At 45.2% G+C, this 27827-nt stretch overlaps 1 protein-coding gene across 1 annotated transcript in view; it reads left to right on the top strand.

Moving 5' to 3' along the window:
* The window catches only part of sema4ba (sema domain, immunoglobulin domain (Ig), transmembrane domain (TM) and short cytoplasmic domain, (semaphorin) 4Ba), a 45491-nt gene that overhangs the window by 6735 nt on the left and 10929 nt on the right, over nt 1–27827 (top strand). Inside the window, exons 2-8 of the mRNA XM_083667354.1 lie at nt 10014–10449; nt 24113–24273; nt 24400–24462; nt 25148–25246; nt 26275–26386; nt 26766–26882; nt 27223–27380. Of these exons, the coding sequence (XP_083523480.1) occupies nt 10329–10449; nt 24113–24273; nt 24400–24462; nt 25148–25246; nt 26275–26386; nt 26766–26882; nt 27223–27380 (831 nt within the window). The 5' untranslated portion in view covers nt 10014–10328. The remainder of the gene's footprint in view (nt 1–10013; nt 10450–24112; nt 24274–24399; nt 24463–25147; nt 25247–26274; nt 26387–26765; nt 26883–27222; nt 27381–27827) is intronic.

The raw sequence follows: 27827 nt of genomic DNA, 5'->3' as shown, positions 1-27827 counted from the left end.
CCCAGATTGCCCCTTTAAACAATCTACCCGATAGATCAATGTGACCCCTCATAACTTTTTACTGTGGATTGTGAACCGAAAATAGTGAAGAAATGCGACAGCTAAAGCCCATTCTGAGATTATTTTCAATTTGGCCTAAAACAAATTTTTTTAGGACCAGCCATGGTCTGGGTTGTTATTACGCTTTCGCATTGCACGGCTAACATGTTGACACTTTGAGTGACGAGACCTCATCTCCTCCAGATGGATTGCCAACCAGGCCCTCTGGGGTCAAAGCCAGTTGTCTAGGATGCAGAATGCCACTGAGTGGAATTTACCCTAAATATCTGTGTTGTAAAGGATTCATGAGATAGCAGAGATGACTGGGATACCAAGGCCTTAGTGACCACTGAGTCTGTGGGCTAAGGAATGAACAGCATGCTATTGATCTTTCCCAAAGTGAGGTCACTTGCACGTGGGGGGCCCAGCACCCCACACATGGATCTCACAAATGAGGTGAAACACCGTAGACACAGACTTGGCCAAAAAGACGTCTGTCTGCCAGATAAAGGCAACCAAGGGGCTTTGGCTGGTGCTTGATATAATCTCCCACATATGTCAAGGCTACAGTGCAGACAGAGCAGAGAAGCAGAGGAACAAGAAGAACCACAGACATCAGCAAGTCAGAGTGTCTGCTTGTTGCTGTTGCCCCAGGATCAGTTCTACTTCCATTTGCATATCTCTGTCAATGGATTTAGTGAACCTGATTGGAAAAGAATATCTGACAGTCAATCTTTGCAGTGTAACAGGGTTTGGAGTTCTTCCTCAAAGTGCTTAGAGAGCATGTTATGCCATCAGCAGCCAGCCCAAAGAGAAACCTCTTATCATACTGAGCACAGCCTGAGTACAAAGGTGGAGCAGTATGCATATTATAGCAACTTTAGGATTCAGCTTAAACTTGGACAGCTATGATTTTAATATTACTGGTTTCATGGTTGTAACAGCTTTTTTATCATTATGCGAATTATCGTCTACTACACAACTCGTCCTATATCAAATAAGAACAACGAGGAGTGCATTGTTTTGATAATATTGTATTATAGTGTTATTGTATGCAACTTGCCCCTTTCAGTCATGATGAATGATCAATCTTATCCTCAATGCTCCAGTATATTGCTCATATTGAGTCAGTTGCTTTCTTTGCACTTCATATATGGGTATTAACAACACACACACATGCAGGAGGAGTGCCATGTCATTGACAGATAGCGTGCCGCCCCTGTACTGTATGTGTCTTTTACTGAGACAGTAGGAGGTTGGGGGGTCCATTGATTGATATGGAGTGAAGGTGATGTGATGTGCTGCTGACCTGAGTTCAGCGTAGAGATGGACACCGGGAGCGAGAGTGATAGGTAATGGGAGCACCAGAGCTGTAGGAGCGGCTCTCTGATAGACACAGGGGCGCAGGCATCTGTCAGGAACCGTCCGTGGGAGGAGGAGGAGGAGGGAGGTGGAGAAGGAGGGGGTAGAGGAGGGAGAGGAGGAGGAGGAGGAGGAGGAGGAGGGAGGGGGGGTGGCTGAGGGCTGTGTCAGTGATAGGCATGTGGAGGAGCAGTGTTGTCCTGAGCCCTTTATCAGCCTTACGCAGTGATGGATGGGCTAAGCACACTGCCCATCGGCCAGTAGCCTGAGCGTCTGTCTAAGCCTCTAAACCACTGGAATGTGTGCAACTGCTCTCTTTGGACATCAAGAGAGGACAGTCACGCTGCTTTTGTTTACTGCAGTTCAAGAATGCCATACTACCTTTTTGATTTCAAAGTGGACAACAAAAGATTGAATTCCAGCTCTTTGAATGAAGTCTATGGTCTCATAGCTTCGGTGTACCTCAGTGACTCAGGCTATTTCAATGAAGTCTGTGATGTCATCAAGCCTAAATTACAAATAGCGCAGTGAACTGAGGCACTGTGGCCTCATTGACTCACATTCTGAAATGCTTTTTAGTCTGTCTTTTGTTTACTGTTCTATCTATCTATTTACTCAACATTTCACCTCATCCCTAATCACCTAATGCCTAAGGGTGTTTTGTTGGAGATTCATTTGAATATATCAATATAATTTATGTTGGTTCCATCTAGTAATCAATAACTATTGATTGTTTGAGTGACTATCCCATTATAAGATTGCTAAATTGAACATTGATTGATGTAAATTGAACATTGATTGTGTTTGTATATGTTGTAAAATCTTGATCTGTAATTTTAAAGGGAATAATTGCAATAAACCTTTACAGCAATAATGAAATGGGGTCCTGCCATGATTAGGCCAATGGTTATAAAGTCAGTCAGGACTGAAAGAAAACAGGAACTAGTACACTAGCATGCTTATCAGCGATTCGTCCGGCAGGGTCAATATTGCCCCTACAGTAAACGCAGAGAGAAAGATATGGGGAGATAATTCCAAACAATTGGAGACATTTAGAACGGGAGCAAGTGTTTCAACAGGCCTGACCTACTTACTGCAGCCAGGACTTTAACAGCTCCTCACCTGTGTCTCGCAGACGCCATGACCCCTCATAAAAAAACAGCAGGGCTTGATATCTTTAACAGCTCACTCAAAGCGCTATGGAAATTTAGCACTGAGCACACTTGAGAGGTTGTTGTATAGTTGAATGGATAGCTTTTACTGCTATTTTTCTAATGAAAGTCTATTGAGTACATGGAGTGTTTTCCTAGGTATTTTCTCTGGCAGACTTGTTTCTTTATATCAGTCAATATCTAACACTGTAGATCTATGGTATTTAAGAATAATCTATGAATTTAAGATTGTTCAGCTTCCCAGATCTGGTTTGCCTTTAATCATATGAGGCATCATGAAGTCCACGGCCCTGTTTGCCCTTCTGAAATCCCAAGCCTTCAGTCTTGTATTATGGAGAAGGGGAATGGAGAGACTTCTCCATAATCCTGCAGTCAGCGGTACATATAGCGTCTGTGCATTTCCTCACTGGATACCCAGAGATAGTTAGCCAAGCTCTGTCCCCTACCCAGCACAAGAGCCCTGCGCCAGGGGCCAGTCAGTACTGGAGTCAGAGAGGAGGGCTGTGGCCTCAGCCAGCACTTAACTCCTGTCCCACTACTGCTTGTTAAACTCATCTGAGATGACACTTGCTCAGACAGCATGTAGAGCATCCCTGTGAGTGTTGGACGCCAGGAGGCTCAACAGATTCTCTCTGATGAAAGTGTTCTGACTTTTCTAACAGCTGCTGATGAGGATGGAGAAGGGGGAATGCAACTTTGATTCAGTTGAATATATCATAATCACAGCAGCACACTCAGGGAAAAGGCGATAATCGGTGACTTTGCATGTATTCGTAAAGTACAATTTGTGAAAAGTGCACCAGTTGGAGCCCAATCAGGGCGAGCTTTGATGGAGTTTGAGAGAAGATACTGTAACATGATTGCAATAGGCGAACCCCTCTCTCAGTCATTTCAAAGGACTGAGATCGCAGCCAAGTGTCGTTTTATAGCTCAGCGAATACACTTCCTTATCTGGGTCTGAACAACTCCTGTGGACTCATTCATGCCTCAGATCCCATCATACAAGCCCCCTGTGTTGACAAATAATAAAGTTGTAAACCGTATAATTGTATTCTCATCACAGTCAGTGTGTATCATCAAAGCAAAGGCCAGCATTAATTATTGATCCAGGTGATTAAATACAGGAAGGCTTTTATTTCAGCCATCTAAAAACATGTCCGGTGGACACAGCCCCTCATGGGCCACACATTATACACACATTATACACACATTATACACACATTATACATTGTATACAATTGTGTCATGCATTGAAATATTGGGATTTGTGGAAAAGAGAATATAATCGCTAAAGTGTTAGGCATACCAACGGGGAATATCTGTTGCTCATGTAGGGCAGGGAATTGTACATCTTTTGTTGAATGAATTTTGAATACGATGTTTGATACACCCTTTTGAGTGGACCTGTGTTTGAGACACCCAGGAGGATCCATCGAATTCAGCCTTCAATGTTCTCTCAGAATCACTTATCATAAACTCACTGGGGAACACACCATGGGGGACACGTGCGAATGCATATCAAATAGAAAATGGTCCCACATACATATTGTGTGATACACTGAAGCGGAAGTATAGCTGTCTCTATGCACAATACAGGGTGTGACAAGGGTAAAATATATATAAAAGAATTAGGCCACTTCAGCAGAATCAACAAGGCACCTTCCAAAAGTAGATCAGCTCTCAGTACAATTCCTTTAAGAGGATGTGATCATACGGAAAATGGGTCCTTCTCTTACTTTTTCTCAGTTTCCCTCTGCATTAAACGTGTTTTGAAACTTTATTCATGACAACACACGAAAGGTTTTAATCCACATTTAGACCCTGCCTGATGTGTTTTGACAGGGAGATGTGGCCTCCGTGCCAGGAAAAAAAAAAGTCTTGGCTGCGATCGGAAGGGAGGTTGTGAGTGCCAACTCTGTCTCACTCAGTTCATCCAACACTGCTCACAGGACAAAACTGCCCACAGCACAGATCTCAATGGGCATATACAGTAATTAGGTTATTTCTTTGATCAGTTAGGATTTTTAAGATCCCCTGATATGATGATGTCTACACCAACAGAACCTCTGGTAAAGAACTGACATGGTATAATCGATGGCAGAAAAGTATGATCTTTTCAGGCAGCGAAATAGTTTCGCCTTTAAACAGGATGCCATATGTCAAACGTGCATACTCTCTAAGATAGATCAGGTCTAGTTCTCCTTCCCCCGTAATATCAATGTACTAGCCCCTCCACAGAGAGGAGCCCCTGCTGGTCAACCCTCACCTTCCACAGCCCTGATAGTGATAGCAGGCCTGCCTACGGACACAGCAGCATAGCTACTTTACATTTCATCAGTGAGCTGCTTCTGCTGGCTCCACATCTGTTATGGAAATTTGCACAGGGGGGGGAATTGGAATGAAATGGAATACCATCTCCAATATTTTCACTTCTGAGAGCTGGTTGATTCAGGCACTTGTGTAGGTTTCAAAGACAGAGGTGATGAAATATTCTCATCCACTTTCACAGCCATATATTACATTAACCCCATCAATACACTCGCAGTGGCTGATATCCTCAAATTTGATGCATTTTTTTTGTAGTCAGCAGTTGTAATAAAATTAACATCGACTGACCATGTGTCAAAAGTCCCGGGGGTAGAGGAAGCTTGATGAATTCTACACTCCCTAACCTTAAGTTCAAAATGTCCCGTATCTCTGTTCAATAGTTTAATAAGTTTTTAATTAGGCAATTAAAGGCCTTTTGAAATAGCATATGGTCATAATTACTGCTGGATGGTTCACTCAGGAACGAATGAGCCATTAATTACTCTAAGCTGGGTCTGGGGATTGGACTTGAAATGGGCCAAGCAGGGATGACTTGGCCTTTTTCAGACCCCACAGTCACCTCATCACAGAGACTGGCTGCAGAGTTTCCACTCAATACATGAACTGGAGAAGCGTTCCAATGAAAGGAACGATGATGTGCGTAATGGGAGTAGTATCCGGAGGACGACGTGACGATATCTGCTCCTTCGTGGAAATTCCGGAATTGCTTTGTCAGTCACTCTGTCCCCGATACTGCGGCTCGGCTCTGAAGTGCTTCTTCAATTCCGTAGCTCTTATCTTCTCCAGCAGTATCTTCAGATCTGTGTGACTGGTTGGGAAAGACGCTGAGAGTGTTGCCGTAGGACTGTGTCAACGCTCCGCTCCCACGGGGCCATGATTCAGCCTCTCCATACGTCCATATGTGCTGTCTTCCTCTACGCATTAAAGCCCCTCCTGACAGATGACACATCCTCCACATCACACATCTGCTCCCTATCTTCCTCCCTCCCTCCCTCCCTCCCTCCCTCCCTCCCTCCCTCACACATCTGAGGCTCCTTCACCAGCGTGGAGAAGCAGAGGTGTTGATCCCAGGCCTAAGGCCACATCTGGGAACATGTGACTGGTCCGGCCCAGGTGGTATGACTGACGCAGGTGGCTCGTGCTTGTGTTTACAGGTGTGTTTGTAGATGACAGGCATGCCGGAAGCGGGAGGGGGGAGTCGGGGGGGTTATTTATCAATCAAAGTTTTTTGGTCAACAGTCTCAGTCACAGATTGGAATTCAGGAAGCCTTGACCCCTCCCTCCCCGACTGGAATTGTAAACCTGATAGTCATACCACCTGTTTCAGCAGTAGGCTCTAAGCACTGCTATTTATATGACTCATGGAGTTTATATGGTGTGCTGGAGTATCCTGGGAGAGACTTGTGTGCAATACAGTGATATACACTGGGTTTAACTGAAGCCACTGTACTCCAGGAAATGACTGGTACTGTAAATGATATGGGGAGTTTCCCAGTTTGGTAAATATAAATCTTATTTCCTCTTAAGTCAGCCCCTTCTACGAGGTATTTTGATACTGTGAGAAAGATATTGTTCACATTACTCTGACCTTTTCATAGAACTATACCATTTAAGTTTGATGGAGTTAATCTATCAAATTTGGCTGAAGGCTTTCACTCTGTTTTGAATAAACTCACGTCACTCAACCACTACATTGGCTTTCTGGAAAGGCAACGGAAACATTCATGTTTCTAAAGATAATATCATTAAGACACTTCAGCATGCTGGCTGACAAGCTGTCAGCTGAGCCTCCCTCATAAGCACTCCTCTCCATTGATTTGCTGCTTTGTTGGCCTTTGTTTTATTTTCATCTCAGCCTTGTGAATGAATCAGTTCTCATGTGTCTGTCTGGCTACAGTATCTAGTTGCTTCCAGTAGACAGAGCACTACACAGTGACGCTGACAGTGACTGAGAAAGGACCGCTTGATTTATGGGTCACCTCCTCCCCCAATTAATCCCTTACAGTGAATGGACAGTCAAAACTGTTTCCATTGCTCATACCGTGGTACTCTATGCAGTGTCTGTCTGGAGAGAAAGCCTCTTTGTGCCACAATGTAGACACTTTACTCCTACCACTTAATATGAATCATTATCTGTATACAGGAGGAAATTAGATGTTTATTTTGCTAAAAAAAAAAAGAATGTCAAATGCTTGGATGTATGAGACAGTAAAGTATCTCTCTAAAATTGTATCCAAAAAGGAATGCCTGCTAAGTGGGAAACCAAATGTTTTTTTTGTTTTTTTTTAAACTTTGACATTTACTAGCTCAAAGGAGTCCTCAAACGTGATTGTATCCTAATGAAGAGGCTCTCGAAAAGATAAGGTATCATGACCTCAAAGAGATTATAGTAAGACAATGGGAGGATTCAGTATTACCTTCAGATAAACCAGAGTGGAGAGATAAGGACCATACATAGCTCCATATTAATCTCTGCTATCAGAGTTGCTTTCTCACTCATGTTGAGTTCGGCTCTCCTCGTGTTTCAGCTGAACTCACGTTGATGCATACACGGATCCACGTCTCACTGTCAAACAATAGGAAGTTCAATGGAGCCAATATTGCTCATTGGTCAGTTGGGATTCCAGTTTGCTCCTCACAAAGAGCTAATGATGCTAGTGGCTGGCTCCCCTGCTGATGTGGCTTTCACTACAGCCTTGCCTACTGCACGCAACCATCCACACATCGCTCAAAGGCACTTGGCAGGAGGTCCTGTACAGCCAGACTAGGTCTCTGAAAGGGGGATACAGCCAGGGCCAAGGTAGGATTATGGGTTTTTAAAATCCTTCACATTTGCATAGACTTGTTGTTGTTGTCTTTGTTGCAGTTGGGTGACAAGTAAGTAAGTGTAATTTGAAATGGGAGACCAGCGGCAGTGTTGACAGAGTAAAAACATGTATCCCATCTCATCCAGATGCTCCTGATTAATTCATTAGGAAGCCAATATGAGGTGCTCCATGTGTGGGCATGCACAGGTGGCAAGGCTCTCTTCACCTGAGGGGCTTTCTGACATTGATACATTTGTATCATCTGTTATTCAGCATTACCTCTAAACAAAGCCTCTCTATATCGACAATAAAAAAACTGTTCAACACAATAAAGAAGATGACAAATACCTCTCAGGGGAAAACTAACTTGTAACTTAATTTGCCCGTCTATTCATAGTCAGTGTTATTCCAAAATAAATGCACTGTGAGAGTCAAGCGACAGAATCCATAATGAGTTTCAGAGTAAATTCCCCAGTGGGAATCTCAAGTGTGTTATCACAGGTGTAAAAGTAACCCTTTTTTGTCTCTCCCTCTTTATTCGGTGTCTGCCTCAGCATTCTACCTCCTATAACTCACTCTCCTGTTTCACACAGAGAGGTGGTTTGGCCCCAGACTAGCATCAGGCTGATTATTGACTGGGAGTCAGGAATATCTCGATAGAAACCAGAAATAGCTTTGCTAGTTTTTGATATTGACTTGCAAACTGCAATGTAACAGAACCCCCTCTTGGTTGTATTTAAAGGACTGCCCCCTGGGGCACCAGTCATAGAAACCACTTCGGTGAGCTGCCTGTGTGGAGGTAGTGTGGCTGTCTGCATCAAGTTACATACTGTCACTAAAGAAGCCTTGCCCTTTTCCACACCTCTGTCACACCTATGTCACATTGTTGATGTTATTGTACAATTATTACATACAAGTTGCCCTTGTGGTTTTGTCTTCCTGCTTTCTTATGTCTTATTGTGGACTACGTGGGCAGAAGGGTCAGTCAGTTTCTTCTCTTGGATTTGCAGAGCACATAAAAGATTGACTATCATTGATCCATTAGTCAGTAGAGAAGTGCTGAAGCTGTGTGCAAACATATTTAATCACTGAAGCTTATCCTGTGGGCATTTGGCCCTTTCATTTCCATCAAACCCCACCACAAATAGCTGGCAAACAACCTCAACTCACTTGTTCCAATTTCCTCTAATACGTTTTCAAGAGGACATAATTGAAAGCATACAGGACCAGAAAGGCTTTTATGTACCATGAAAACAAAATGTCTTATAATATGATCAATTATGATTAAACACATGGTCACTTTCCTCTTCTCTTGCTGCAACATAATGGAATCAGAACAGCTAATATAACCGTGTTTCCTTGTGTTTTCTTGTTACTGCTTACTTCATGTATGCTACTGTATGAAATGGAAAAAAGTAAAGTAAAAGTAGAGTAAAATCTCTATGCTACAGCATAGCGAGACTGTCAGACTGCCTCTGACAGCCTCTGCAACAGGAGCCGTTATCTGAGAGGGACACACCTTTTCATTGTCTTGGAACAGAAACAACAGCAACTAATGGCTCCAAGAAATACTCTAGTTGCATTTCTGTGTCACACAGACACACATCCAGCAGATAAAGACAGCAGCTGTCAGGGCTTGAGGGTGTTTTGTCATAAAATGACACTATCAAATTAACCTGACCTTCGTAGGCTACCCCGCACAGGGAAATGTATGCCCTTAAGAGCCAAGCTAATTTATGACTCACTATGTTGTGACTCATTACCAAATGATATCTCTTTATGCGCTCTTTATGTGTTTACCCTTGGAAACGGAAACTGAAAACAGAGCCACACAACCTGGGGTCTGATGTTAACGTGTTGTGAAAAGGTCAGCCTGAGCCCCGGTCGAGAAGAGAGGCTTTGTCTCTGTCCTGTTGCGCTCTGTTTCTGTCCAGCTGTCAGGTATGATCTGATAGGAGCGTTAACGGGACAGATGATGTGTTTGTTTTCTTCCAGGTATAGAGTGCACTCTGCCCATCTACTAACCGACAGACGTGGCCATAGGCTATGAAATGAATATACATCCACTCAGTTACGTCAAACAAAACAAAAAAAACAGAGGAAAAGTACACTCAACCTGAAGTACCTGTCCTGCTATGTAGCCAGTAGCCTTTATGGCTGAAACCTTTGTTAATGCTGAAACATATGTGTGCTACGGGTAACTAAATGTTTTGTTTTTTTCAAAGCAATGTTCCATGATTCCAAGAGAGAAACCCTGCACACTGTACACTAATCTGAATGAATGTTCTTTTGTCCATGTGTGCAGATCTCAGCAGAGACCCAGGGGTGGTGTGTGTGCATGGAGGCTGATTTGAGGAGGCTGGCTGCCCTGGGAGGCTCGTTCTGAAGGTCAGAGGTCGTCATTCCAAGCCCAGCGTCGTCTGCAGCCTCGGGTGGAGCTACTCTGCTTCACTTTCACAACAGAGCACAGGTCTCCCATTCAGGAGCGGAGCGCAGACCTACAGGAAGAGAGGGAGAGGGAAAAAAATAAACACAGGGGAAAGAAAAAGACACTCTTCATGAATTCCCCAAAATCCTGAAAGGCAAACACTGCGCCGTTGCCTGGCAGTCCTGAGGAGCCATGTGGACAATAAGTATGGCCTCGCTCTGTCTCCCCGCCCTCACTCTACTCCTACTGGCCGCCTTTGTTCAAGCAGCCGCCACCGAAGACGATGTCACTCCACGCCTCAGCTTCTCCTACAGTAAGTGACATCACCTCCATAACTCCATACAACGGCCCAGGGTCCTTACGGTCATGTATCTATGTCTGTGTCGTCCTCCTCTTGTGTCTTCAGTTCTCCTTCTGGATCAGTCACAGTGAGAAACCTCTCTACATTCCTTGGAACGCTAGAGAAACAAAGAGAGAGAGAGAGAGAGAGAGAGAGAGAGAGGCCACCGTGTTTACCCTGCCGGTGTGCCCTCCTCACTGACCCGTGTGTGTAGATCATCCATTTAGTGAAGAGCATGTAAGGGAGCTGGCCTCCTGGCTCCTAGGGCCTGTGTCATTCATCTATAAATAATAGAAGCGTGCAGTGTGGGGTCATCCTACCAGGCTCGTCCAGGGTGCTGAGAGCTCTGGAGGTTCCTGGGGCTCAGGCAGGGCTTTGTGGGATACTTTCCATGGACAGTACCGCTAGGCGTTGACGTTCATAAACAGACAAACGAGAGCAGGGCTGTTCCTTTCTTAGACCCTGTGTCTGTGGGCTCAGGGGTGTTCACAGAGGGACGGAGCTGGAACACAACATTTACATAACTGGAATGCTGCTGGGAAGCCAGTAGCATATTTCAGGATAGGGCTGCCCTGACTATGAATGTTCTCCTTCTGAAAGAGAGAGGATGTTCTAACTGTTGTAACTTGATCCAAGATATTGTATTATGGCATTTATTCTCAGTATTCTAGGCTCCTGTCAGTGATAATACACACACATGGTGTTTGGTTCCCATTGATTGACTTCTGCTATCATTGTAAGATATTTTAATGCATTTGCAAAAGCTAAAGGAACATTCACAACTGAATGCTCAATTGTGTGAAATGTTTCAAATCCATGCGGTTTAGACTGTGCATTGCCCCATGTCTAAACCTTAATGGTTGTAAAGCCAGCTTAATCCCATGCAATGAATGGCAGTTCCCATCAGTGTGGGTCTGTCAAGTTTCAGCAGGTCAGAGGTAATTACAAAATGAACAAGGGCTTGTACAGGGACTTAATCAGGACAATGTAACACAGTCTCCATAGACATGAGGTGAGGTCTTGCACTTTTCTTACACTCCTATCTCTGTTACATACTAATGGTTTGTTTACACAGTTGACTTAAGCACTATGATTTGTTTATACATATCAACACACTTCTGCTGTCAGTGCAGATGTATTTCTCCTCATGTTCACCTGAGCATAGGAATCATGAATGACATGACAAAGTGCTCTTCCATTCTCTGCATCTAAAAGTGCTCCCTGATTATGAATCTGTATGAAGTTTGGCGGGTCGTGGTTTTGCAAGACAGAAGAAAAGGGATATATATATACACCATTTAGCTGACGCTTTTATCCAAAGCGACTGACATTGCAGCGAGTGCATACATTTTTCAGTATATATGGTCCCAACGGGAATCAGACCCACAACCTAAGCATTGTTAGCGTTGTTAGCGCCATGCTCTACCAACTGAGCCACAGAGGACCACCAGGATATAATGGCAGTACAGAGGATGTTAGCTTAGTGATGCTCTGCCAGGCTTGATGACACTTTTCACACAAAGCTAAAGCAATGGATGACTCCCATGCACATTGATGTGATACATATATTATATATTATAATATATTATTATTTGACACCCAATTAATTAAATAGGTATATACAGCAGATGGTGTTTGGAGAGCAGGGGCTCAAGCTTTAAATGAGGACATCCCTTTAAATCCAGCAATAGATTGTTTTGTTGTTGCACCAAAGCATACTGTAGCATCTCTGTGTTTATAGAAGAGCCTAAACTTTATTTGAGCGGGGGCATCAATAATGATGCAAATCCACTGTGCCGGTATTAGGGATATAGCTTGTAATTGTAGATCCCCCATGACTCAGCTACTGGGATCAGTTGTAGTTCTTTCAGCACACACTGGCAGGGAAACCGTCTGCTCAGACTGCATTGTCAAACTATCTGCATCTAACTTAAGCCCAGTGTGGTTCATGTGAGCCCAGGCATGGATTAAAGTGGGTCACCTAACCCTCAGGTTTGAGCCCTGCCTGCTTGTTTGAGCCTGCATCCCCTCTCCTGCAGGACCTCTATAGTAACAGGTAATCTCTTTCACCTGCCTACCTCCACAAAGCCCACAGCACTGCTCTGACGGAGCGTTTCACAACAGCACACACCATCAATCACATGCTGAAAAGGCCCTTCAGCTTCACACTTCTCCTTGTTCTGACAGAGAGACACGCATTTTTTAGGGTGAAGCACGGATCTTGAACACTACCATAAAACACGTCAAACCAAAATGTCATTGTTCTGCTCAGTGTTTCCCATGAGAGATGTACAGTACAGAACTGTTCAGGCCAAGAATTTCTTTTCTTTTCCCTTGTGTTGGCAGGTCGTGTTCTGTTCAGAATCATTGTTTCTCAGAAGATTCAATTATTCAATTAGGTATCCCCCGTAAGCACATTTAGTGGTTATGTAGAGCTGCAAGACAAAGAGGATCACGTTACACTACCTCTTGCTATTGTTTTTGGAACCTTGCTTTCTTCCCAACAGGGTCAACGTAAGGAAACAGCCTGGTTTAACTACAGTGGGACTCACACACAGCTCTTAAACTCAGAGAGGGTCAGCAGTAAAAGGGAACGGGCTTCCCACTCATGATAAAGTCCTCCAGTTACACTCATATAACCGTTTACTAGCTGGAGCACTAAAACCGACAAGAAAGTGCTGAGGTTCCCATGGCAAGTGACATTTAAACTAGGCCAGTCAAACGATGCAAAAAATGTTAGCCACTTAATCGCATTGATCGTTTTTTTTGATCGGGTCAAATTTAGACCTAAATAAAGACGTTTTCATTGGAAACAAAACTCTACATTGGGTTGTAGATGTCACAAAAAAAAGAGAGAAAAAAAAAAAGAAAACACAAAATAATCTGCATCAGATGTTTTTTGATTTTTTTTTCAAAAACTTTGGCAGCCCTAATTTAAACATATCAACAAAAACAACCCACATAGACATGGGAGAGAGAGTGCTTGGGAATAGGCAGAGAGAGTGGTGTACACTACACTATATGAGTGCCCGGTGGTGACAGTGTCCTCGTAAGCAAACACCCTCATGTAGAGTAAACAAAGCCTGATGTTTATGACCATAGAGAGGCTGATTGCTCGTGGCTTGGCCATGGGAGCTGCCGTTGCGTGCTAACGTCAGTACCGGTGCTCTACCATTCTCCTACCTGTCACACTGTTTTACTGCATCAAAGCAACGTTCCGTGCTATGAGCCTCAGGGACACGGGTCCTTCAGAACTCGCTGGGCTCTCCTTGCCATCTGCTCATCTGACTCCCCCCTTCCTCTCCCCATCTGGGGAGGCTGGTGGAGGTAGACATCGGAGGATGGGCTCATTGTAATGCACGGAATGGAATAAGGAATGGTATCAAACACATGTTTGATACTGTTACTGATTCATTCCATTCCGTGCATTACAATGAGCCCCGTCCTCTGATGTGTACCTCCGCCAGCCTCCCCTGCTGCCCATCCACCCTTTTACCCACCCGCCTCTTTGCCTCCTGGTCCTATCTGGCTGTCTGTATGTGAGCCTGACTGCCTGCCAGCCTGCCAGCGTGCCCATGGAGAGGACAGGCCAGTCCCTGCTCAGCCCCAGCGGCAGCAACATTTTCCTGGACAGACTCCCCCGCCTTCCCCCCTCCCCCTGTCCCCCGCCCCCCTCCCCCCCGTCCCTCTCCGTCCCTCCCTCCGCCTTTAATGAAGAGTCTAATCTGCCATGAATAATGAATGGGGATTTGTGTGTGTTATGGTGTGAACATTCGTCTGGTTCTCATTATGCGCCTATCAGGACGGATCATGGGTTCAGCCTACATCTGCTTCTCGCTCCTCTTTTGTTCCTGCCTTTTAATGTGGACCATGCTGGAGAGCTTAGTGTGCTAGAATGCCATTTAAAGGGACACCTATAAGTGGTTTATGTAAGCTCTCTCTGCCCGTCGATCTATTCAACTCTCTGTTAAACACTACGCATGCAGTCACGGTCTACTTCAGCACAAGGGCTTTGCCCTCAGCACTATTAAGAAAGATCATAATTAATTGTGAATGCTGCTAAGCACATACACAGAAAGAGCTTTGTTCTCATCCCATAGGACAGTGTTTAGGCCTGTGGAGTCACTCTCATTGAAGTAATTCAAAATGACGATCTTGTCAAGTGAAATCACCGATCTACCAAGCGAAGATACTGTATATGGTAGAATGGCACAGTGTAACCTTGCCTATATGATCTACTTTCCTTTATGCGTGAGCTGGTGTCCATGCCTGTGTAATGTGTTGCAATGGGAGAGGTCTGGCCTTGGGTGCTTAGACCAGCTCCACTAGACCACGACCCCTTGCCAAAGGCATACTGGCCATCAAAGGCCATGTACAGCTATGTACAGCTTCCTGGGCCACTGTCTAGATGAGTTGTGCTCCTTGAAAGAACAATACTATCCTATTAGACTGTAGAGTACATATGACAATGTTTGTATACAGTATGCATATAATGCCAAGGCAAATAGATATGTGATTGATGTTTGAGCCTCATATCAGAGATGACAATGTTATAGGCTTCCCTGTACATAAAAGGTCTAACGTTGCAGCAGTATCATCCATCTGTATCTAGCATGAAAAGCAAGAGCATTGATCTTAATATCGCCAGTGTTTACGAGACCCACCTTTTCCAACTCACGAGGGAGCGTCTCATAAATCACACGTTGACATGCCCTGTGAAAACACCCTCATCGCTCCCACACTCTCATCTCCGCGGCGTTGTGGTAGGGACATCCCAACTGTGGTGCTGAACTCAGCATGCCTTCACGCCAGTCTGGTTGAACCCCCACTGTGCTCTCAGACCGAGGGGACTGACTACACAAGGTCATGGCATGTTACCGATGCTCCAGTTCTCCCTACGGGGGTGGAGGAGGGGGTCATGGAGAGGTCCCCAGTCGACGGCTGGTTAACGTTGTGGAGCACCATATTGAGGTTGAACCGAGGTCAGCAACATGCAGCTTTCTGACCAACAGCAGACCCGGGGTGGCAGTGTAACATTCTTTCCCCTCTGGGAACGGGTTTAATTACAGCTGAGGTGCAAGTTATGTTGTTTGCGAATTGCAGGGGTTTACGACTTTTGGAAATACTTTTCCGTGTAAATGAGGAGTTTCATTTCATTCCTTTTCCTAATAAAGTATTACGATGGGCATGAAAACCTGTTAATCCACCTCCATGGTGAATACCTACAGCGTTCAATTAGATGTTCTTTTCCTGTTAAAAACTCCACTAAACTCAACTCACTCAAAGCTGGTATTCTGTGTTGTTCACATCATTAGCATGTAACTTCAGAGTTCACCGCCTGATCTTGTGGCAAACAGCCTCCTCATCCTCTGTTTACAGAGCTCGTGTTTAAACTAGCTTGAGTTCTCAGCATCACCATGGTGCTCACTTAGCGCTACCATTCGTGAGCTAGCTACCTCATGCTAACAAGAGGGACCCCAAGCCGTTCCCTACACTAACAGCAGCCTCACAGGCACAGCTTGCTAATGAATCTCCTGGTGGCCTGATGTCTTAATGCGCTCCAGATGCCATACGGAGCCTCTGTCTCTATCTCTGTCTCTGTCCCTTGTCTACCCTGATCCTGCAAGCAGCTCCAACTGTCATTGATATCATAGTTAATGCTTCTTCTTTGTCACCTCCACACCATTCCACTGATAGCAGCCGCTCAATAAGGTTAATTCAGTTAGAACTGTTGATAGCCTTGTGCCCTATGTTAGCATTTACAATGGACCGGGGACTGTAGCCTGCTTTCTCCTTAAAGGATTACAGTAGGATGATGGGGGGGTTCTGACCTTGCTCTGTGGTCGGTCCCCTCTGGGAGAGTTCCTGTAAGGCTGGAAGAGCCTCTTAGTGCAAGCTGTGTCAGTGGTTACAGAATTGTTTCCCAGGAGTTGGGTGGGTGTGTTGACCACTTCCTCTGTGAGTTTAAGCATAATATTGACAGTTGGGTGAACTGTATCTGTACTTTTGCAGTCACATCCATTTGAAAAGAAACATGGGAGAAAAGGTCTGGCTGATACCAGCGCGCTCAAATAATAGTCCTGTAAGAACAAGTATGTTGCTGGCATAGATTTATGGATTACGTGTGTGTGTGTGTGTGTGTGTGTGTGTGTGTGTGTGTGTGTGTGTGTGTGTGTGTGCGTGCGTGCATATGTGCATGCGCGCGCGTGTGTGTGTGCGCGTGTGTGTGACATCTGCCTACTGATAGTGACATGAGACAGGTGTGGAACTGTGAGATGAAAGGGGAATATGAGTGTATCTGGTACAGGTGGAGCAGAAAGACCCACAGGAATATCAAACATCACTTAGCCCCTTAGGATACTGTGTTTTCATGGTCTGGTTGTGGTTGGCAAGGGTTAGCTTGCCAACCACAGCCAGGGTTGTTCTTGTTATTGTTCTCTTCCCGCTCCCTGTGTCCCAACCATGGCTTCACCTCTCCAAGCATGACCTCACCTCTCCAAGCTTAGACTAATCCTCAATTAACCTGACTCATCTCTCACCCCACCCCATTCAAAACTCTAACTCTTCCACTATGCACATTTTTACAGTGTTTTTCCAGCTCTCTCAGATGTCTGTGTTTATTTAGGCTTACAGTACCCTGCTATTTCATTACACTTCCTGGACACCTTTCATGCATTTGTTTAACAGTGTCAGTTTCTTTCTCTTGCTCCCACAGTACAGAAACACAATGGTGGCCTGAGACAATGTTGTACTCTACATCAATTTTTATTGTTTCGGACATCAACTAAAGAAAAAGCTCAAGTTAATTGTTACGAGATGGCACTGTTGATATACACTCACTGAACACTTTATTAGGAACACCTGTACACCTCCTCATGGTGGAGGTGGTGTAGTGGATTTCTTGGCATACTTTGGGCCCGTCAATACCAATCAATCATCGCTTGAATGCCACAGCCTATTTGAGTATTGTTGCTGCCCTTCATGGCCACAATTTACCCATCTTCTAATGGCTACTTCCAGCATGATAATGCACCATGTCACAAAGCAAAAGTCGTCTCAAACTGGTTTGGTCTGGTTTCATGAACATGACAATGAGTTCAGTGTTCTTCAGTGGCCTTCCCAGTCACCGGATCTGAATCCAATAAAACACCTTTGGGATGTGGTAGAACGGGAGATTCACAGCTTGAAAGTGCACTTGAAAAATCTGCAAGAATTACGTGATGCAATCATGTCATCATGGACCAGAATCTCAAAGGAATGTTTCCAACATCTTGTGGAATCAATGCCACGAAGAATTGAGGCTGTTTTGAGAGCAAAGGGAAGCCCTACCCAGTATCAGTATAGTGTTCCTAATAAAGTGTTCGGTGAGTGTATAAAACCATGAGAAAATGGTGCTGGTCAGAAATGGTACCTCGGCCTGGTCATATTGTTCCAACCAGATGTTATTGACAGATAGCCTACATTACAACCTTATGGATGGACTTACTAGAAACACCATAAGCTCTTGAGTCTGGTTAGTTAGTTTACGGAGCTCCACATGTAGGGTGTGTGCAGAGATTTGTGCTCCTGTATGTTTTGGTTGTGAAGGTCTGCTCTGTGTGTGAGCGATAGGCAGCGCTCCATCACAGATTACCATCTGCAGTGCTAGGCTGTGCCCAGCTCTCTCTCTCCCTCTCTCTCTCTCTCTCTCTCTTTCTCTCCCTCTCTCTCTCTCTCTCTCTCTCTCTCTCTCTCTCTCTCTCTCTCCCTCTCTCTCTCTCTCTCTCTCTCTCTCTCTCTCTCTCTCTCTCTCTCTTTCTCTCTCTCCCTCTCTCTCTCTCTCTCTCCCTCTCTCTCTCTCTCTCTCTCCCTCTCTCTCTCTCTCTCTCTCTCTCTCTCTCTCTCCCCCGGATGATACGCTTGTTCTGCCCTGCTTAGCGCTTATCCCCCTTTGTCCAGGGTGGCCTCTTGCCATGTAAGTCTCTTCATCTGGGGCATGTTTATGGACAGACGGCTGGAAATGGGGCATTAGACGGACCTCCTTCATGATTCCATAGCATGCTCTTGGTCTCAATACACATATATGAGATTATTTCCAGGTCCTCTGCTGGTTTGACATAGAATCAAATGAAAAGGCTGTTTAAACAGACAGCATATTTCGTAACTTTATTTCACACCCGGTTATGATGTCATTCATCCTCTTAATGAAGACAGTGTGCCTTGTAAGTGGGAGAAAATAACAGAAATAGAACGTGTTTCTCTCTCTCCGACTCAGACTGCAACATGAATAGACAGAATCTGGCCCTGTTTTAAAGGAGAACGCTGCTCTATGTTGTCCCATTGGCACACAGTCAGTGATGTGTACTGGAGATACATGAGGTCCATCACTGTGTCCTTGTAGTTCTGCATCATTTATATAAACAAGAACAATGTGTGTCTCTAATGAAGAATGCAAACTTCAAACCCCTGCACACACAGCTGTGAAAGCTGATACCCCCCTTCCAGAAGAGAGGCCGCTGAATGAATCAGGCTGCCGCTGCCGTAGTTGGATGCCCTACAAAATGAAGCACTTTGATCTCCCCCACTGAAGGACAGATTACTCCACATTCGCCTTTTAGAGGGGATGTTCCATGCTTCTAATTAACTTTGCGCTTTTTGGACTAAGACCCGTTGGGAAATTCACTGCAACAAAATGTAGAGAGTTCCCTAAAAGCCCCACGTAATTAATTTCCCCCTAAATGGATTAGTGAGCCAGGCAGGGTGGATATTACCATCCATTTAGCAGTGTCATTTGCAAAAATGACATTTAATTACATAATGATGGTAATGATCTCATATTGCTTCCAGCTGCCCCTAGTTTGAGCTATCTATTCACTGGCTTCTATTGTATGTTGTTCTTCTAAGGCACTTGTGTTGTCAATGCAGTGTGGGGTCACACAGGAAGTGCTCTGAGCCATACAAAGCCCCCTCCCCCTCTCTCCCTCTCTCTCTCTGTCTCTCTCTCTCTGCCTCTCTGTCTCTCTGTCTCTGTGTCTCTGTGTCTCTGTCTCTCTCTCTCTCTCTCTCTCTCTCTCTCTGCCTCTTTCTGTCTCTCTCTGTCTCTGTCTCTGTCTGTCTCTGTCTGTCTCTGCCTCTCTGTCTCTGTCTCTGTCTCTCTCTCTCTCTCTCTCTCTCTCTCTGAGGGTGTGGATCAGGGGCATGGGAATGGTGATACGGTAAGAGAGCTGGCACACACAGACAGGAAGGCCAAGGTGCGATTGGCAGGAGTGACAGGGGGAGGCTTTCTCTTTCAGTACCAGCCAGCAGGTTAAATAGGACTGTGATGAATGCCTCCAAGCCTCTCTGTGAAACAGAGAGACTAGGAGCTGTGATCGTCACAACGTTGTCTGTACGGACAGAGTCTTATCCAAATGAATGTTCAAAACAGTTACAGAACAATCCCTGTGGGGACAGGGGGAAAAAAACTGTGGCGAGGTCATTTTCAAAGCTTCGGTCGATGCATTTCCCTTTGCATACATACAGAATTGTCAGGCACATCTGCCGATAAAACCCCAAAAAACTATTTTAAAAATCCTGGCTTGTAGTCATTTTTAGATGAGCCATCTGTCCAGTGTGAGTGCATTACTGGACCTAGCCTCTATTAACTTGGTTTCCACAGTTTGCCTTTGACATTGTGGGCCTCAATAATGAGATGTCCTTTTGATAATACTGTAGCACAGTGGAGCTTGAGAACTGCGGGCAGGATACTTAAAACACAGTCCCCCAGGGTGGAGGGGAGGGGGGAGGGGGGAGGAGGGAGGGGGAGAGGGCTCAACAAGGCCAGGGCAAACTAGTGATGATATGTTGTGCCTCTTCAGTCATTACACAGTGCCCACTTGCCTGCCCTTCCTAACACCCCCCCCTCTCCCTGGCCCCAATAGACACTAGAAGCACAGCTCCCTCCCTCTCTTGAGTGCTTCCTCTTAACAGGCCAGGCTCTTCCCAGAGTACCACCACAGCGTTTCCAGGACTGCGTCGTCATGGAATGGCCCCCGGGAGTCAACCTCAGACTCTCACACAACAATAGAGTGGATTCTGAGACTGAGACTGTGGGACTGTGGGACTGTGTGTGTGTGTGTGTGTGTGTGTGTGTGTGTGTGTGTGTGTGTGTGTGTGTGTGTGTGTGTGTGTGTGTGTGTGTGTGTGTGTGTGTGCGTGCGTGCGTGCGTGCGTGTGTGTGTGTGTGCGTGTGCGTGCGTGCGTGTGCGGGTGTGTGTGCGTGTGTGTGTATGTGTGTTACAGAGCACTGTAATAATGACCTGAATGAAGCAGTCTGTGCTGTTGTTGACTGACCCACAGTTATTCTATTGCAATATTGGGGTTTGTGGCCCGAGGGCTTGAATGGGCTTTATTGACAATTGACAAATCATATGTTGTCTCCTTGAGGTCAAGTGGTCAGACTGGGTCAAGTGCTATCACATGTTGCGGTAATCACACTGCCATCTCTTTGCAGTGCCTCATAAATGCTGGCAAGGTTGTTTTTTTCTCACACACATTTTTACAAATGAACTTCACTTTTGTAAAAATGTCTTTATAGAAATCTAGAATCTTCACTTGACATGTCTTGATCATTCTGTGCCAAGTGAATAGATGTTACTCACAAAATAAGAACAGCTTTTACAGCTCTCCTGGCAGCTGCACGTCTTCTGCCAAAGCCTGAGATTCCATATGTTCCAATTTCCTGGAAACGTGTTGAATCGCTCAAACCATTGATACATTTCATTGGGACTTATAGGATCATTTTCATGAATCAGTACACATTATTATCTTAGACACTTGACCAATGATCTTGGGTTGCAATCAAGTTATCAGCATGAAAATGCTTTTTTAAATAATTTATGAGCACATGAATTCTTGAAATGCCTTATATTTTCTGAATACAACCTTGTGGAACATGGGTAAATATGGTGCGCCAGTGAAAGACCATGCTCACTAACACAACAATACTCCTTCAGTCTAGTTTCAGTGGGACACAATGCACACAGGGAAGTGATTAATGGTTGCCTGCAATTATGAATGTACTGTAAAGCATCACACTATTCATAACCCACATGGATTCCCTTAATAGTAGACAATTACCCGCCTCATTGTGTCTCCCTCAGCGGTGGTTGGAGCATATGACAGTGGTGATCGGACTCCTGGGAGTAATTGTCTAGATATCCTTCTCTGTGAAAAGCTCTCTAAGCCCTTGTTTTGGTTCAAGCTCTAGCCTTTGTCTTTGCCTGTGTAAATCACCATTAAATTTGCCCAAAGCTCTAGGGGAGGAGAGGAGAAGAGAGGAGAGGAGAGGAGAGGAGAAGAGAGGAGAGGAGAGGAGAGGAGAGGAGAGGAGAGGAGAGGAGAGGAGAGGAGAAGAGAGGAGAGGAGAGGAGAGGAGAGGAGAGGAGAGGGGAAAGGAGGAAATGGCCCAAGCGTGGAACAGCCCTCCATTTCATCCTGTAATCACACAGAGAGAGCAGCCCCAGTGGGTTTTGCTATGTAGAGAGGATCCTCTTGTGGTTTTACAGACGGATTTTGCGGCCCCCCAAAGGCCCGCTGTTGCTGCAGTGATGCACTGCTATTACTGTATAGTTTACCCTGGGGGACAGAAGTCTCTACCAACCTCTTGCCCTGTAAGTTGGGGTTATATCAGGTTGAGAGAGCAACCACACACACACACACACACACACACACACACACACACACACACACACACACACACACACACACACACACACACGCACACACACACACACACACACACGCACGCACACACACACACACACCGACACACACTGTATCTTCTCTTATAAACTGGTGTGGAACCAACTAAATGGTAAAACGATAAATCATGTATGGCACTCCTCTGTACTTTTAAGTTTCTACATAAGTCCATGTCCATTTTTACGTTCTTAATGGATGTTGGCTATAGTGTCCTCAGCGGATCACAAAGTAGGCTTTTATACACGTGTCGATTATGTTTGCATCACAGCACGTTCTCCACTTTGTTCATATCGGAGTGGAGTCAAGATAAATTGTTTGACCCGGGCCGACTCAGAAGACCTCTAGCCTGCAACCGTGTGCCGAATGTGGAGCTTTGACACCAATGTGGAGGGCTTAGAGTGAGAGTCAATGATTTGACATGTGGCTGCAGGCGAGAGTGAGGGGTTGTGAAGGGGAGTGAGCACAGGCCCTCCCTCTGCAGCCTTCCTCCAGAGGTGATGAGAGAGGGTGACAGGACTGGAGGCTGCTGACACACACACGCACAGACACACGCAGACACATACAGACACGCTCACACACACACACACACACACACACACACACACACACACACACACACACACACACACACACATACAGACACACACACACATACAGACACGCACAACACACACACACACACACACACACACACACACACACACACACACACAGACAGACACAGACACACACACACACACACACACACACTGATTTATGCACACACACACACACAGCCACACAAACATACACAGACAGACACACACACACACACACACACACACACAGACACAGATACATGCACACACACACACACACACACACACACACACACACACACACACAGACAGACACACACACACACTAACACACTCCTCCAGCTGCTGCTTTTATTGTGGACATCCTGGGGGCCAGATCAGCTTTATTCAACCAAATCAGGTGACGACGAGTCCTGGCTCTTTCTCTGCATCTCAGTGTATTGTAGCTCCTCCTGTAACACTGCAGTCAGCACAGACAAGAGAGCATGCAACGCCAGACAGGGGGGTTGTCATGGGAATGGCACAAACAGCCTGAAGGAGCTCTGTCAGTAATGACACGGTGCGCCGGTGTCTCTGATTAAGAGACAACGTCTGTCTCCGTGCTGCACATGATGTTTTGTGACCACACACAGATACTGTACAGACCACAGGACATATTGGAGCGTGTTTGTAGACATTGCACTTTTGAACAGGTTTCTCATGGCAATTCAGTTGTGTACTGTACTCAACTCTCTCTGTTGCCATTCATATCATATAGGCCTACGAATACTAATACTACTACTACTACTATGACTACTATGACTACTAATACTACAACTACGACTACGACTGCTACTGCTACTACTACTACTACTACTACTACTACTACTATGACTACTATGACTACTATGACTACTATGACTACTATGACTACGACGACGACTACGACTGCTACTGCTACTACTACTATTACTACTACTACTACTACTACTACTATTACTACTACTAATACTACGACTACTATTACTACTGCTACTACTACTACAACTACTACTACTACTACTACTACTACTACTACTACTATTACTACTACTAATACTACGACTACTATTACTACTACTACTACTACTACTACTATTACTACTACTACTACTACTACTACTACTACAGGAATACTACGACTACTATTACTACTACTACTAATACTACTACTACTACTACTATTACTACTACTACTACTATTACTACTACTAATACAGTGCATGAGTGAGTGCGTACTGCAGGCTGATTTTGTCATAACACTTTTTTTCTTCTTTCCTCTCACTTCTGTCTCTCTCTCTGTCTCTCTCTCTCTCCAGATGCAAAGGAGAGGTCAGCCAAAAGATTCACAGTAGACGGGGTCTTCAATTACACCTCTCTCCTCCTCAGCAAGGAAGATAACATGCTCTATGTCGGAGCCAGAGAGACTCTTTTCGCCCTCAACCTCACTGATATCAGCAGAGCCAAGCTACAGAGGAATGTGAGTACGCACGTGTGCGTCTGTGTGTGAACGGTCAAGTACCTGTTGTTTATTTGTTTCCGGAGGTTACAGACGATGCCTTTCGGGTGTTTCATGTGACTGACTGACATCTGTGCTGTCCTGCAGCTGACATGGAGCACTCCTGAGGGGAAGAGAGAAGAGTGCAGTTTCAAAGGAAAAGACCTGCAGGTGAGAACACTGTTGATGGGTGACTCAAGTGGTTGTGTTTACACTTCCATGCCAGTTCTCAGACATTCACAGTACTGACAATGGACTCAATAACACACCTTAACCAGTGGAAGTTTCCATTGAAGTTGAACTTTTCCATTCAGCAAGTGATGGCTTGAGTGATTTTTTGGTTTGTTTCTAATTCGACAGATATAGTACCACCTCCCAGGCCTCACCCTGGGAGGTCATTTTAGTCAAATTATGATGTGATTGTTGGAAGTCTATTCTCTAGTATGACTCATTGATGACTTGATTGATTGGCTGGGGGGGGGGGGGGGGGGGGGCAGAGGCTTGTGGACTGGGATCTTGATGAAGATACTCTAATCAGCTCTCCGTTCTTGGACAGTCACTCAGACGTATGTCACACAGCTGCCAAACGTCCTCCCAGGCTATTTGGAAGCAATTAATTCCGGCCAAGTAATGTGGAGATATGCTTGGATGGTAGCCCAACGAGCCTCTCTCTCTCTCTCTCTCTCTCTCTCTCTCTCTTTCTCTCTCTCTCTCTCTCTCTCTCTCTCTCTCTCTCTCTCTCTCTCTCTCTCACTCCTTCCTATCTGAGTTACCCTCCAGACTGCCTTCTGTAGGGGACTGGAGGAACAGATGAATCATCATAACCATGCTCTCTCTCCTGTGTCTTTAAATGCAGACTGATTGCTTCAATTACATCAAGATTTTACTGCGTGTGAACAGCACTCACCTGTACGTGTGCGGAACCTACGCCTTCAGCCCCATCTGCGCGTACATAGTAAGTGCACGTTTGATTTCCAGTGCACCACTCCTCTCTACGCCTGTGTGTGTGCTGTAGGGAGATTGAATTAGCCATATCATTCACCCTGTCAATCAAGATGCTGCTGCTCCACTGCGTGTGATTCGCCCCCTGGAGGGCTGACTTATAATTGTATCCAAATCAGTGTACTCAGCACTTGTACTCGTCACAGGTGTATTTTAGAGGAAGCCATTTTTTCTCGGGGGGGGGGGGGGGGGGGGGGCAATGCGGGATAACATTGATATTTCCATTTAGGAATATCGACCGTCACCGAACATTTGAAATATCTGTCGCTATCTCCTCTGCTCCTCTCAAGACATGTGAGAGAAAACATGCTACAGAGAGAGTCTCTTCTCTTGGCAGAACTTTAGGTTCTGACCCGGGATTCCGGAGGGCCTCCACCCACGTCTCTCTTATCAGAATAACTAAGTCTCAGCCCACACATCGAGACATACTGTATACACTCTGTCCCCTCTCTGAGCAGCACTCCCCATCAGCCCCATTATCCCATCAGCTCCAAATGGAATCGTATAATAACATTTACATAATAGAGATACTAATAGAGATATCAGGTTAAGAGTCTGTATGGCTCCCAAGAATTGGTGGTGATATGACCCACATTTTCCACTGACCCACCAAAAAAAGACTTTGAGCACAACCCAGACTTCAACTGTGACTCGAAGGGGACTGTCTGTCGTCTCCATCCATCATTTGGGAAACACTGCTGTGGAGAACTGAGTGGCCGGCAGGCAGTGGTCAATGTCAGTGTAGATTACAGTCCTGCTTCTTCTCATGCCTGTGTGTGTGTGTGTGTGTGTGTGTGTGTGTGTGTGTGTGTGTGTGTGTGTGTGTGTGTGTGTGTGCGTGCGTGTGCGTGTGCGTGTCTGTGTCTGTGTCTGTGTCTGTGTCTGTGTCTGTGTGTGTGTGTGTGTGTGTCTGTGTGTGTCTGTGTGTGTGTGTGTGTGTGTGTGTGTGTGTGTGTGTGTGTGCGTGTGTGTTCTCTCCAGGACACCGCAGACTTCTCCCTGGTGAAGAGTCAGACTGGGGAGATTGTAACAGAGGACGGACGCAGCCGCTGCCCGTTCAACCCTGCGTACAAGTCCACCGCTATCATGGCTGGTAGGTTCACAATGTGGGCCAGTCGCTGTCAGGGAAATATGTCGTTGGCTTTCATAACATTACATGCATATACAAAACAGTATACAAAAACACAATTACACAGACTGTGGCTTTATACAAAAATACACTTAGGCCGTACAAAAACATTGTTACTTGGGCTGTTGATAGTTCCTTTCAAGAGTTTTAGTGCAATGTATACTGAAATGTTTAGGTCTATTTATGTTTCTTGGATTAATCAAGTGTTGATTTTACTGTACCAGAGAGTATCCTTTTGTTTTACAGAAACAGAAACTGATATTTCAGATACAAGGACAACGATTTAAACTTGTCTTTTGGTCTTAATGTATTTGTCTTCATCTTCTCCTTCCTGGTGTTGTAGATGGAGAACTGTATGCTGGTACAGTCAGTAATTTTCAAGGAAATGAACCTATCATTTACAAGAGCCTTGGCCAAGGCGCCGCCCTAAAAACAGAAAACTCACTGAACTGGCTTCAAGGTAAGGGTCAATGTGGGCCGCTAGCTGATAGCTGCTTAATGTCCTGTCCTACTGTTTGTAAACATAACAGATAAGATAAACTTAACATACATAAACAGTTTATCCTAAACATATACAATTATTATTTCAGGCTGGACATGAGTATGAAACTGACCATAGTTCTGAAATGGTTGCTCAAAAGTGTTTGCAAATGTGTGCCAATTTGTTTTACGTACAAAAGATACCGATATTCCTCATCACCAAATTCCATAGATATTTCTGGACGTAAAAAGCATGTCTGCCGAATGCATGGGTATGGGTTGACATTTAAAACCTATGTTTTTCTTTGTTGTTGTTCCAGACCCGGCCTTTGTGGGCTCTGCCTACATCCAGGAGAGCCTGCCTAAAGGCAACCCAGTGGGTGATGACGATAAGATTTACTTCTTCTTCAGTGAAGCGGGAAAGGAGTTTGATTTCTTTGACAACACCATTGTGTCGCGCATTGCTCGCGTGTGTAAGGTGGGTGACGCTTCAACGGAGATGGCCTATCTAAAGGGGGTCTTTTCCCCTTGAGCGAGAGACCACCCCCGCCCATTTCCACTCACTATATTGGAATCTATCAGAGCGGGAAAGGGGTGTGTGTCCGTGTGTCCGTGTGTCCGTGTGTCCGTGTGTCCGTGTGTGTGTGTGTGTGTGTGTGTGTGTGTGTGTGTGTGTGTGTGTGTGTGTGTGTGTGTGTGTGTGTGTGTGTGTGTGTGTGTGTGCGCGCACGTGTGCCTCCTGTGTGTATTTGTAAGTGTGTTTGAGGTGAGGGATTTAAGGGTGGGAGCAGTTCACAGGCTTGTCTGGGTGGGACAGAGGGGCTCGTGTTACAGAATAACATTCTTCCTCTATGAGTCTCCGCCTGTTCAGACCGTCCTCTCCAGATCTCTGCTTCCCTCCACTCTTACCACATTTCAGTTAAGA

This window comes from Argentina silus (assembly GCF_951799395.1).
Source record: "Argentina silus genome assembly, chromosome: 3".
NCBI lineage: Eukaryota > Metazoa > Chordata > Actinopteri > Argentiniformes > Argentinidae > Argentina > Argentina silus.
The sequence above is the reverse complement of the archived record's forward strand: the minus strand, read 5'-3'. Positions and strand labels throughout refer to the sequence as shown.